The sequence below is a fragment of the Parasteatoda tepidariorum genome, chromosome 5 (assembly GCF_982258835.1).
Source record: "Parasteatoda tepidariorum strain Cologne lab strain chromosome 5, Ptep-v5.0, whole genome shotgun sequence".
Taxonomy (NCBI): Eukaryota; Metazoa; Arthropoda; class Arachnida; order Araneae; family Theridiidae; genus Parasteatoda; species Parasteatoda tepidariorum.
This window is the reverse complement of record NC_141759.1, coordinates 799,626-814,627: the sequence shown is the minus strand read 5'-3', so window position 1 is coordinate 814,627 and position 15,002 is coordinate 799,626. Positions and strand designations below refer to the sequence as shown.

Here is a 15,002-nt window from a genome sequence, read left to right as displayed (position 1 = left end):
GAAGGTTGTGCGGGCAAAAAATCGCATCAAACTTAAACGAAAGTGAAGAAACACTCATTTTCGTTACCAATTAAATAAACGACCTCAGAAGCGTTTGCAACTTTAACCCGAAAGGAAATAAAACATCAAATAAAGTTTTATTTATTTATGCAAATACCAGAACATCAGGCAACTAAGTCAATATTTCAAGGCCGTTAGAGTATTGAAATAAAAGGGTTTATTGCACCGCATTCGGTAATTTGATTAAAATTCATAAGTTGTCAAGAGTCACAAAGAGGACAACCAGGAAAGTCCTTTACAGCAATTTTTTTTTAAATGGGCATTTATGCAATCGTGACCAGTTAAAAGGCAGAATAAGACTACGATCAAATAGTGTTTACGATCGTTTTAAATAGTTTTTGAAACAGAAAGGAAACAGATGTTGAACCATATCAAGCATGTCAGACGGTTGAAGGAGGGGAAATTGACAAATTCATATAATAAGACTTAAATTAAATAACACAAGGCCTGTTTCTATTTTTTACTATACTCATTGAAAACGTGTCAAAGAAAAATGTGTTACAGAAAGAGGCTTTTAAAGATTTATTGCTGAAGGTTTATCAAAATGGAAAAAAGTGATTTGAAATAAACTGATGTTATTTTGAGTGGGAAAAGTTTGATGCAATCTATTAACCTAGCATTTCAAACAGACCTTGTTGCAAAGAAAGTTTCAAAACTCAGAAAGATAATTCAGGGTAGATTGCAACTTTAACAGCATTCATTTTATTCTATTAATCATGGGGAGATTTAATTTTTTTTTTGGAGATTAATTTTCTTCACCAATTGCATTGAAACTAACTAGAAGTAAGTGTTTGATATTGTTAAAAAAAATTATCTGAATTTTTTATTTTGAATACTTCATGATTATCTTTTTTTTTTTTTTACACTTTTAAAAAGAATAAGGGGAGAGTTGCAAGTACGCCAAGTAAAAGCAGTGGGATTAGCAAACATTTATACTGTATTTCGTAATAGATATTTGTGATAATAATATTAGAAAAATTTTACCCATGAATGAATACACCCGTTCGATATTTTGGCAAATCTTATGTGAATTTGCAGAAATTAAGATTGCACCTTTTTTTTAAATAAATTATGTAATATATAACCGTCGTTGAACAGCAGACCCGATTTCGGGTTTACGACTACAAATGTTCAGATCGGTAGCCTTGTAATCTTGAACCCAATACAGAAGACGAGAGAGCTCCTGGTTCTAGGTATTGGTAGAAATTTTACATCGTGGAGGACTTTTTGATGGAACTAACTCGCATTTGCGCTTCATGGAGAGGAAAACCACGAAAATTTTCCTAAAAATGTTTGCCTCTTGGCCCATGAAATCCAATCATCTGATCAAAAGTTATTCAAAGTGTTTCCCTTTTTTCGCACTACACCTAACATTCAACACGTTGTAAAAATAGCTCGCGGTGATTCGATTGTATTGATCCATATCCTTCTAGGTGCTCTTTTAATGAATGAATAAAATTTACAAAAATAAAACTTTCAAATTTTTTTATATTAGAACCGTCATTGTACAGCTGACCCAATTTTTGGGTCTACGACTACTAATGTTTAACTCCGTAGCCTTGTAATTTTGAACCTAATTCAGAAGACAAGGGAACTCCTGGATCAAGTAGTGGGAGAAATTTGGAAAAACACGAAAACCTCCCACGGTTTGCCTGATGCCAAAGGGATTCTAACCCATGATCCGTCTACCACTGAGGATATTTTACGCCAGCACTGTGGTTGACGCGATCCGGGTGCGGAATTCGTATCGACCAGCCATCGCCGGGATTCGAACCCAGTTCACATCAATGGAAGGTGAATGCCCCATTCCCTGAGCCACCACAGCTCAAGATTGCACGATGGGGTGCAATGTCAATCCACATCCTAGTAATGAACCCTGTTAACGTAATAATACGGCTAGGTTATCTACAACTTGACCCATGTTGACCACAGAGGTCTCTGCTGGTTCTCCTGTGAAATTACAAGTGGTCTGCCTCAGGCCATTATGGTCTAGATGAAAATAAGTTGCCGTCTTTCGACTCGCTACTGCTCATGACATCAAACTATCTGCATCTGATAAACACTGTTCGAAGCACAATTTAGAAATGGTGCAGCATTATGCTGCACCATTTCTAATTGTAATTGTTCTTCCTCTATAGAGGAAGAAATGGATGCCCTTCACTTGAACTGTTACCCAGCTCTCAATGCTGGTACTCTTAGAGAGAAATATTAGGAGGCTAGACACAAAACAGATTCTATGGACTGTATTTATTTCATTTTTTAACTTTAGCAGAGAAGAAATTAAATAAGCAATTTCAAAGCAGCTGGAAAATGCAATTCTTTTTTGATTTAAGAAAAGTTGTGAAAATGAAACTCACCAGTCATTATTCCTTCCAATTACTTTTAGGATGTTGAATGCAAGTAAAAGAATCAAACTGAAAAGACCAATCCATCTAGAGTTCTTGCTGGAAAAGAATATTTTTTTAAAAAAAAACTACACTTGTCATATTTAGTAAAACTTTATTTTCAATAGCGATTTTCAATGAAAAATATTATACTACATTAATTCTATAAGCATGAAAGAAAAAGATAAAATACTGAATTAATCTTCATGACAAATTTCTTCATCCCCAAAATGGGATTTTCAAGTTTTAAGATAAAAAAATTTGCAGTTTTAGAGGTTTTCCGAAGCTATACCAATAATAGTAAAATGACGGTCCTTAGAACCTTTATTGAGCCAAGGTTCATGAACATTGATCCAATGAGGACCGGAGTTATTAGGATAAATTCAAAGGGAAAAACGTACTGCTTATTCAGAGTTAAGTACATTTTTGAGAATGATTTTATAGTTTCATGCATCATCAGCTTTGTAGAGTGCTTTAACACACAGATATTTTATCATATCATATTTTAAGAAAATGACCATTATCTTAAAAGTTATCCTGGATGTTACGATTTGTTCTTATTTTGCATATATTTAATTAAGAAGCCTATATCAGCTCAGCTATTTCAACAGAAAACGGAAAAACTAAGCAGTCTCTCACTATCATTTTTTTTCTCACTTCACTTAAAATGCCAGCGTCTTTCGAAAGCACAGAGTTGAACATATGCACCATTATTTTCAAAGAAAAAACTCAGATAGGTTTACCACTTAATAGAAATGCATAGTATTATGCATAGGGTGGTAGGAGTATGTTCCGCGATCACAAATTGGGAGTATATTTGAGACAGAATAAATGATTGCTATTCAATCAACTGTTCAAAGATTGAAAGGCACTCCGCAGGTCATTGCGTGAAATTGGAAATTCTCACTGACATTTGTTGGCCAGATTATTGAATAATTGGAAGAGAGCTTCGTAAACGGCAAAATCTATTGGCACAAAGACTATATCGAAGATAGTGGGGGAGCAGAGCCATATCCCCCTCCAAAACAATCTATATCAACAATTCACCCACGAATGTCGCTAGCCATATTGATAATTATTGACCATGTGGATGGATTGAAAATTTTCTAGATTTTATCTCATGGAAAATAACTTAAATGTACTTTTGCCATAAGAAGAAACAGGTCCGTCATTACCATAAACTATTCTTAATAAGAAAGATGTTTGTTAAAATTTAATAAACTGACTTCCCACAATTGCTTTCGCACTTCATTCGATCATTTATTGTATATTTATTTATACGTAATCCATTCATATTAATGTGACCACTAGTCAAAAGTCGGAATAAATATCTTTTTACAAGCGAACAGGCATTGGACTATGTGCAGGAAGAGAGTCAATTAGGTTCTTGAAGATGTTCATTAGAATGTTAAGTCTTACTGAATCCAGTGTTGTGCGCTAGTTTCACATTTCAGGATCAATTGCTCGAACAAACCAATCGGGGTGGTCTCACAGATTCTCTATTGGACGTTCGGAAAATTTGGTAGCCGGGGGAATACGGTAATTTCAACCTCGCACTCTTTGAACCACGTACGTACATTGTGAGCTGTAATATATGCTGCATTGTTCTGCTGGTAGACGCCATCATCCTAGAAAAAATAATTCGCATGTAGAAATGGACATGGTCCGTAAAGGTATATAGGGCAGTTAAGTGCTTGTGTTGATCCATCGTGCTTTTCACAGTGATGAGTCCATCTCGTGAATGACACAAAAACATTCACGAGACCATAATGCTTCCTAATATAGATAAGACATTTTCGGAATGTGTTACAGTTTGTTGGCTTTCAGACGTTTCACGTCGTATAAGTCAACGTTTATGTGTTCAATGAAGCAGCATACAGCGTCATTCATCGGGAAAATCGGCTGCCGGCACGTCCAGAAACAGAAATGAAATAATCCATTTTTAAATAACATCGATTTTTGGTCACTGGAAACAGAAAATCCACTGCCATTTAAAACCATTAACACAACATGTATTTTTAGTCATTATATTATGTCACTATATCTATTTTTAGTCACGTTGAACAATCATAAAGAACTAAAACACTTTAATTTCAAAAGTTTTAGCTAACTTAAAAATTAAAAAATTCGTAGTTTTTTCTATTTTTTATTTATTTTAAATACGATGCAAGCATAATATATTAATCCATTTTTAAAAATCTTACCCCGTTTTTATTCTTATTACATTGAGCAAGTTTTCCGCATTAAAACGTTTCAAAACTTAAAAATAATAATAATAATAATTCACTCTACTACGGATGCTTTTGCCAGCTTGTCATTGCCGTTTATGTACAGCCTGATGAGCAGTCCCTTTGTTAATAATATTTCTCAATGTTAATAATAATAATTCTTAAGATCCAACAGATGGCGCTCTGAGCAGTAATGTAAAAGGGTTAATTGTATTCAGTTTCTTCTATGTCACTGTACCATGAACATCATTCCTTGTTTTTGTTATAAAGTATTTTATGTTAAAAGCGTTTGTAATACTTCAAAACCCCGAAATAATCGCATTTAACATCCGTGTTCAGATATGTACTCTGTTGTTAAAGGACACCATTTTTGAGCGCGACAGACAGATGAGTCACATTTCCGGCAAGAGCAGTTTTGTTCCAAGTAATCAAACAGATGCACGTTTTGTGATTTTAGTTTCTTTTATTTTTGTGCTCACGTCTTGGAAATTCTTGATCACATGAATTGAAACAGAGTAAAAAAGTACACACTCGTCTTTTGAAAATTAAAATATAAAGATGATTTGATAGTACTTCGTGCACGTAGTTTGTAAATAGTTAAAAGTTGTAGCTCACATTTAAAATAAGTGAGACGCAAAAATGAACTGGAATTTTTTATTCTATAGAACTATCATTAAAGTTATGAAAAATGAAATTTTCTAAAATTAACAGCGAACTCTAGATCTAGCGAAACCAATATATAATAGAGAAAACATGGAAAAAAGATATCAAGATTTTTTTAAGGAGAATAAAAAATAGTTCTTATGGACTAATGGAAAAAGTTAGATTTGAATATCTCAAAAATTTATCAAGTGTCAATCAACTTTCCAAATAGTTTTTGTTTTCTTTAAAAGAAAGCTCAAAATGATCAGAGGTTTTCCGCAAATTTTATTTTGTTCTTCCTCTCCGGTAGATATAAGGTTGTGTAATTCACAAAATTTAACTACTGTAATGGTTGTGTAATACTACAAAATGTAATTTGAGGAAAATTCCTGATCATGAGCTAGTTTTTAAACGTACAAAAACTATTTGGAAAATTGATTGAAACTATTTAAATTTTTAAGATATTCAAAATAGACTTTCTTTATCAGTTACTGGATACAATTCACTAAAAAATTACGAAAAACATTTTTAACTTTTTTCTGCGCATGCACAGTACAAATAAATTACTTTAAATCCTAACATCTTGCAAAATTTTTAACAATTGTTTTTTTTTTAAATTTTGAGACAGTAAATTTTTAATTAATTTTAAATTACTCTAAAAATTTTGTTTAATATTCCTGAATCTTTTCATAGTTATAGAAAATAGATAATTTTTGGGATAATTTATTTATTAAAAAAGATAATTTTTTTTAATAAAAATGACCGTAAATAATTTAGCTAGGTTTATGAAATATCAGGCAGTTATTCTAAGTAACAACTAAAATAACTTATATGAGTTGCAAACTCATTGCTTGATTTTCTGTCATTGGGCGTACAAAAATACTTGTTTTATTTTGCAATTTATTGCTGGTCATTTGAACCTCTGAAAGCTTTAAGCCTTATTACTGAATTTAAAAAATTTCATGACCTAAACACCTCTAAATTTATGAATAATCCTTTAAGTATTTCTTGTCAAAAAACGAGTGTCTCTTCCATTATTGTAGAGTAGTGTATATGGTGTTTTGTGCTTCGAGTCATAAATTACAATAGCAACTTTTGAAGTACTGTAAATCAAAAAAGTACTGTAATGTGTACCTTTAAAGTACTGTAATGTTTATTGCAGGTTCATTAATGGTATAAAATGAAGACAGAAAAAATAGAGACTGTGGAAGAACATCCAGGTTTCACAAGAGTCAAAAGAATAACTGTCTTCTAATTATATGCATTTAGATAGATAATTCCATTATAACTAACCTCCATAAATGTTTTTAAAATTTCTAACAAAGTTTTAAAAAAACTATGAAATTAAACATTTTTGGGTGAAAGTATGAAAATTCTTCAAAATTTGGCCCATCAATTTCAAAGACGGGAATTAAAATCTCGTAAAATTACTTTAATCGATGATGAAACTTAAAGACGAATCTTAGAGAAAAGCGAATGCCTTTCAATCCCACGAGACAAATAAGCTGTTTTTTTATTATTATTTTAATCCCTTCTTTGCTCTTACTGTCCTCAGCTATAATTGGTCACTTAAACATTAATTTGCGATCCATGGAGAACGTAGTGTTTCTTGCATTTTTTTTTTAACAAGGACACCCTATATATACAAAAATGAATGGTCATTTAGAACAACCTGTATAACAGAATATGAAATAATGCTATAATCATCATTAACCTGTTAATTGTTTGCAACTGCTAATTCCTTTAAATTGCTGAGCTTTTCTAGATAAACAATATGGAGGCGGGAAGTAATTACTTGTAAAGTGGAGTTAAGGAAGAAATTATTCAGACAAAAAGCGATTCATAATTATTTCGCAATCTTTCTTAACAGTTAGTTATATTATGATTTTCCTGGTCGAGTTGTTTTGCAGCTCCGCTTAACTTTCTGCAGCGTGGAAGTAGCATGTTAAAATCCCACCTGTATGCATCTTTTTTAATGTCATTTTCTAATTTGCACTATCTATTCTTAACAAGAGCGTATAAGTCTTTCTTTTTAATGAACATTTTAACCTGCATGTGGGTATGTCACGATAACCAAATAAATAAATTCTCCGGTGGGATATAAATAAAGTAATACAAATTATAAATATGAAATCTTTGAATTCGAATAAATTGCTCAAAACCTCTAAATTCAATAAAATAATTATAATGTTTATAAAGAAAAGAAGATTCAAACGAACTGGTTAGAGTTTGTATATCGAATAAATTTATTCGAATAAATAATTTAAATGTATGAATTCAAAATAGTTATGCTCAAAAATAACTACTAAATCGGTCTGTTATGATAAATTGAGTAGCCTTTTGAGTTCACAATTTTGTAAGAACTTATTCAAACAAGAATCAAAAGTATTGTAACGAGCGATAAAACAAACCTTATCTTAGAGTGGTGAACTGAAGAATGTGTTGATTGGTCTCGTCGCTAAATACACTCGCACTCCTTATCAAGCTTAGAGAGTTAACTTTTTAATTCTCTCAATAGGTAGGTAATTAATTTATGTCCCACTAGAGCAGCATAATGGACGATTGGGTCTGGGAAACATCCCTGAGGATGATCCGAAGACATGCCATCGCATTTTTAATCCTCTGCAGAGGGGATGGCTCCCCTGCTTTGTGTATCCCGTTCACCTGTGCGCAAAGTCAAGCACTTTACGGTAGAACAGTTTAACGAGGACCGATGCCACGCACCCTCGGTCCCTACGCAGAGTGTTCAAAATGTTCACCCACCCTCTTAATGACCACAGCCAGTGATGCTTTACTTTGGTGTTCTACTGGGAACTGTGACTTTACGATTACGGGACAATTCTCTCAACATGAAAATGTGCTTAAGTGGAAACTTACCTCCTTTCGACGATGGCCTGCCACCCCTGTCCCACCAGGATGCAGAATCCCATGCTTGGAATATAGAGGATCCTCTCAGCCACCACAAAACCAACGGGAAAGAATAGATTACTCGCTGGTAGGAAAGGAAAAACCAGCAGTGACAGCCCCTGAGAAAAGAATAAAACTTTTGTTTATATTTCTTTTAAAATGTTTATTTAGAATGAAATATAAAGTACAAGGCATGTCAGGAAAGTAAGTACCCTTTTGGAATAACTCGTATAAAAAGTGAAAACAAAATATTTTTACGTGAAAGAGAGGGATTAGGAAACTATTTTTTTACATGATGATCACCATTGTTCAGATCGTGATAGGAGTTTAATTATCTCTCTTGAACTCCTTATTTTATAAGCTCACGCTCGAGTTAATGTCAAAATTAACCAAAGAAAGAGAGCCATGGGTTGATGCCAGATTTTAATCTTAAAACTTATAATAAAACATAAAAATTTAATAAAAAGTGATTTTACTTCTTAAAGAGAGATTTATATCGTTATAACAGTTTAAGTATGAAATGATTTTTATCTCTATTAAATGAGTCTTCTTATTATTTCGCTCATTCTGTATTCACATACACTTCTTCAAGTACTGCTACAAAATCATTCATTTTGTTACGATTATTATAGAAATGTTTACATAAAATTACAATACTTATATCACTCGTCAACAAAATTGTCTTTGTTTTTGTAGAAGATACCAATTTTCAAAACAAAAAGTAACTAAAAATAAAAAAAGGAAAGAAAGAAACCAATGAATGCGAACAATCACGGGGATTGACGGGCAAAATGAAAAGGTAAATCAAATAACTGTTAATGATTGTAATAACAAACATGTCCTAATAATAACTGTTCGCAACCACACAATATTTCACGTCTTCCGAAACAACCATGGATACTCCAAGGTGAGGGAAAAAATTGCAATTGTTCTTACTGCAATCTAAATTTTTAGTCAAATTTTATCTTACTTCTCTCAATAACTAAATCATGGCTTAATTACATTGAGAGCCATTCCAGTAGCCTTACTTTTTTAATGATTATCAAAGCCATTTATTGCAATCACAGATGGAGTTTGCGTAGATTATCAAGTCCGTAACATCCCAAAATTAAGGCTCTACATAAGCGACTATGGCAATCTTAAAGTTTTTTTTAAACAAGAAACTGTGATGTAGTATCTCTTCAAATTTAGAGTTAAGCAATCATCCAAAGGAATACTTTATTTTAAGTTAACACCAAATTAAACACTTCAAATAGACTAATGGAATCTAAACACTTATAATGGAGAAATCAAGAAAAATGCTTTCATACCATTTGTGAATTGTTTAAATAAAATAATAAATTTAAATAAAGTTTGTTTGTTATTGTCTATTCCGAAAACAACAATTTCGGCAAAAGATTTTTTGCAATCGAGTACGAGATAGCATGAATTTGTTGTTCTTTTTCATGTTACTAAATATTTACAGAAGCAAAAGTTCATCGTTTCAAAATATATGAAATTATAAGTACAGTTGTATATCAGTTTTTAAATGTTTGTCAATTGTATAAATTAATATTACAATATTTAATTTTTTCTCTTTTGTTCTGTTACGCTGAGTTAAAATGCCTATTTTTATGCGCACTGTGTATGTGTGATGTGTGATTACTAACTTAATTTATTTTTAAAATTGATGTATATACTTTTGAAAATTTTTCGTGTATCTAAACATCAAAAAATGTGTTTTGCTAAGTATTCCACTACACCGAAAACCTAGGATTGTTCCTAATATAGTGAAACATCTAGAATGTTCTTTTACTCAATTTGGTGTAAAGTGCTGCGTTTGCTACTCAGTAACAATAAAATTTATATTTACAGCATGATATGATACACATATGAATCAGTTAAGTTACTTTAATAGCTATAAAAATCTAAGGCACGAAAAAATATAATCTAAGGCACGAATCGTATATTTAAGATGCATAGATACAATCTTTCTTAAAGTAAAACTAGTTTGTTAATCAAACATGCACACATAATAATTCCATGAATTCGAACAAAACAGAAGTAAATATAAGTTAATAGTATAATTGTTTTTTATACAATTGACTGATTTATATCAATCTTTTGTGACTAAAACCAAAAATATATACACCCATTTCATGACTATTTAAATCAGTACTTTGTCAAGTCAATCCCAAAAGAAGATTGAAATTACTTGGCAAATAATCAATCCCGATCAGTATTTTTAATTAATCAGGAAAAAGTATTGAAATTTACTATGTATTTAATAAGCTATGTAGAGTTTGTCAATAAAATCCCATAACAAGTACTCTTCAAGTAAACAAACTGCCATTTTTTTATCTAGAAATTGCACAATTATTCGCCTTTACTTCTAATAATGATCCAAAAGGTTCTTATACGCTCAAAATATGCCCCACCAATAATTCATGCAAGGAATTATTTAAATGGTTCAAATATACACTAATTATTTACCAAATTCAAAAAAACAACATTCTTCACTCACCAACAGTTAGTTTTATAAATTATTGGTGTTAAGAATTAATGACACCCTTTGAAGAAAGTAAAAACTCTCGATTTCGCTTTCAATTGAATTAATGTAATCATTCACACGACTTTTAGAATTTTTCAACTTCAAATTCAATTCTGATGGGTATTACACCACCAGTTTTTAGCAGCATCCTTCTTATTTTACATTGTATCGTAAAAATAATTTTCCCCCATTCTTATACTTACCATCTCCTACCGTAATTGTAACAAAATTTAGTGTTACTGGTAATAAAAACTAATGGAAGCTACACTATTAACATCAAGCAGTGTAACAAAAAACATTCCTGACTTTTCACTACAGTAGAAACTACCCTTCGATATAGTGAGACTCCAAGAACTATCTATGGTTTTTAAAGATTCCACTTTGCAGTTACCCCTATTTTTGTGATACACTATAACTGTTTTCACTGGCAATTCCATAACAAGGACGGTTAACTTGAGTAACACTTAAAAAAAGTTTTAATCCATTTCAGCTGTCTTTCAATTGTACGGACACGCGGGGAAAATAAAATATCCCGTAATTTTGATTTGAGACAGGCGTGTGTGGTCTTCACGTTTCTCTATTTTTGTTATGTATACAAGTCATATCATTAACTTCCTAATTTTTTAAATAAGTAAATTTCCTTTTTTTTTTTCAAATATTAGTTTACAAAAAGGAATCCGCGCGTTTCTATCACTATCTTTTTCATATCAAATTCAGACACCATTTTTGATTACTTGGGTTTTCAGACGAATGAAATTCGTTACACCTGAATTTTTCTGTGCCCAAATCAAAGTGTTCCGTTATCATAGCTCTTAATATTCACACATGTTTAAAATTCCTGTCTATGGTAAATTTTTGAAAAAATGCGCATTATAGTTCCAGAATTAATATTAGACAATGAAAAAATAACCTCGTCGAAATCTAATGACTTAGAACAATGGAAAACGAGACTAAAAGCAACAAAGCCTGTTACATTGCCAAGTGTGACAGAAAAGAGCAGCGGTGGCTCATGGGATAGAGCGCTCACCTCCCAGCGATGGCTGGTCGATACGAATTTTGCAACCGGCATTCACCGACCACAATGCTGACGTGAAATATCCTCAGCGATAGACGGATCCTGCGTTAAAGAAGTCCCTTTGCAGTCAAGCTAACAGTGGGAGATTCTCGTAGTCTTCCTCTCCATGTAACGCAAATGCGGGTTAGTTCCATCAAAAAGTTCTCTACGAAAGCAAATTACTCCCAATACTTGATACAGGAGTTCCTCTGTCTTCTGGATTGGGTTTAAAATGACAATCCTACGGAGTTGAACATTGGTAGTAGTAAACTCAAAATTGGGTCGGCTGTTCAACGACGACTACAAAATAGAATATAAGTGAAACGGAAAGAAGTTGCATGCGGCTATAAGAAATATCATGTTTCAATTGGAAATAGATCTGGTGGTTTGGCTGTTTATTTTATTTTATTATTATTGTTTTTTACTCCAACCATGCTCATTAAGATTTGTCAAAATTGAATAGCGTATTTGTTTTTGCTCTCTTGACAGATTTGCGATGCTTCTTGCATTATCGGAAATAGGATTTTGACTTTATTTCTGACAAAAAATCCAAAATTAGATTTTAAAAAATTGGTGAATACTCCGGATACTGTTGTAAAGTTAATATCGAAACATTTTAGTGTTAATTTGAAAAGTCTTGTCCTCGACAAACAACTACAATTTATTTATGAAATATCGTTTTTTTTTCTTCATATGGCAGATAAGTATTTCTGAGTGTCCCACTATTTGCGTTGTGATAACGGAAGATAAATGAAACATATGACAAGCGCAGTTGCTACTTCAACCTTATAAACATAGATCAGTAGGACAGGAACCAGTTGCTTAGATGAAGGCAAATCGGAAAAATCTAGGTAATATTTATGATCACCTCCCATACCAGTAGTTATCGCATTTGAAGCGGTATTAGTTATCAATATAGGTCTTATTGGAAAGTCATTAAGATGGGGGGAGTAATCGATGAAAGCGATACTGATATTGAAAAATCGTTTGTTCTTCGTATCGCTTTTGCCACATTTCCTTTTATTATGCACTGAGTGATCATTTTGAGCTGGCAAATGGAAAGAGTTTATTGGAATAGTTAAAGGAGTGAAATTGGTTATTGAATTTCTTATTCTTTCTAACAAGTTAATTACCTTTGTTGAGGTTTTTTTTTTCTTTCGTCGGAAACAAGCGATAAGCAATTTTCGAAGAAAGTAACCTCCTCTCATGTGGAAATAAACACAATAGACTACCATAATTTGACACTTTCAAACATTTCTTAGATGTGTCCTTTCAATCAGAATATTTTTATAGCGTCAAAATGTCCCCTTTAATTGGAATACTCCCAATTACTTCAAGATATCGTCTTTAGAAAGGAGTATCGTTTTCATTATCAAATAAAACAAAAATTTATTTCCTTGTTTTCTTTGAATCTATTTCTTATACATGGGTTCTATATACTTGCCGCTTATGTGCAATTAATAAAACTGGAAAAAAAATTAATTTTTAATTTATTTATTAAGTTTTGATAAGAATAACATTGTAGTGTAGCCAGCGGTTGTTGAAATATAGATTGGAGAGAAATAGGAGTCCAAGAAAGGAGAACATTATCTTCTGGCAATAGAAGGTTTTGACCTTCGAAAGTTCATTCTGGACAATATATTTAAATATTAAATAGTGGTAAAGTGTAACTGATCAATTTCTCAGATTGCTAAAAACACATCATTACATTTTCCGATATAATTAGATCAGTATTATCATTTTTTCTGTGAGAAAGGTCTTAATCGGTTGCACGTTAGATATAAGCTCTATTTATGACTTTTTAATATATAATTCTTTTAACATTACATAATATTCCCCCCTCTGAAGAAATTTCTGGTCAATCTATTGGCCTATTGGTCAGAACTTCGCTATCACGCGACTAAATTAAAATGAATTAAATTGAGTTTATTTCCAGAACATATCAATATTATACATTTACATTCAAAATATAACAACATTCATTCATATAACCAAATATTTCAGCATAACTACGAGGTAGAGTCAATAAATTCCCGGAATGGTCGCCTGCATTCATGCGGGTGTTCGTTGGAAGGAAAATAGTTTTTTTAGAGGTTGGCAGCACTAATAACGAAAACACTCAATCTTCTGGAATTGATTCCTGGCACTGTCAGCGTTAGCTGCAGGTCATTTCTGACAAAGCGAAATTTTCATTAGAGCAGCGTGCAAACCTTAATTTCTAAGTTTTGCTCGGGAAATCTCGTTCTGAGATGCTCGAAATGCTGAAGAAGCACACGAAAACGATGCCAGGAAAAAAAAAACAACTATGTATGAGTAGCATAAACGTTTTCGTGAAGGTGGCACAAACATCGAAGATGATCTCCCCTTCCCCCGTAGATGAAAATGTTGCTTGTCAGCACATCTTTCCAAAAATGTTATCCCCTGAACAAAAAGAAGTGAGTGTAAACGTGTGCAGGGATTTGATCATGGTTGATGCAGTTTCTTGAAAAATCTTATCAGGTGATGGTACTCACTCTACGAGAACCTCAGACAAAACGTCATTCAAGTGAATGGAAAGCAAAAACATCACCGATAACGGGAAAATTTCGTTGGGGGAAAACCGGAGGAAAATGATGTGAGGGAGGTGTTACGAAGCCGTTATTTACTACGAATTTATTCCTGGAGACTATCAATACAGAACTTTACTTACTAAACTATCAATACAGAACTTTACTTCGAGATTTTAAAAAGATTACGCGATGCAATCAGACGAAAACGATCAGAAAAACGGGCTACAAACGATTGATTTCGTTTGCACAACAATGTTCCCCCACATCACTCTTTGATCATTAAAAAGTACATTGCCATGCACAGTATGACCACTCTAGAACGCCCTCCTTATTCTCCCGACCTAGCACCAGTGGATATTTACCCTGTTTCGGCGGCTGAAAATGAAATTGAAGGGACACCGGTTTGTGAGCTCAAATGAGATGAACGAAAATGCAAAGAAGAAACTCTCAAAAAAATGAATTCCAGGAACGGTTATACGAATGTTGTAAGAAATGTGTGAATGCAGGAGGAAAGTACTCTGAAGTATATAATATAAAATGAATGTTTCATTTTTTAATAATTTATAATGACCTACTCCAGTAACTTTTTGCTTCTATTACGTATATAGAAAATAATTTTATAATATTTAGTAAAAATAATATGGATAT

At 32.5% G+C, this 15,002-nt stretch overlaps 1 protein-coding gene across 3 annotated transcripts in view; it reads right to left on the bottom strand.

The window, feature by feature from the left end:
• LOC107453289 (protein O-mannosyl-transferase TMTC3) overlaps positions 1–15,002 on the bottom strand; it is a 268,366-nt gene that overhangs the window by 34,785 nt on the left and 218,579 nt on the right. For all 3 annotated transcript variants that reach the window (XM_043049050.3, XM_016070054.4, XM_087163097.1), the window contains 2 exons: positions 8,192–8,340; positions 2,418–2,504 (listed from right to left, as the gene is read on the bottom strand). In XM_043049050.3, the coding sequence (XP_042904984.2) occupies positions 2,418–2,504; positions 8,192–8,340 (236 nt within the window). The remainder of the gene's footprint in view (positions 1–2,417; positions 2,505–8,191; positions 8,341–15,002) is intronic.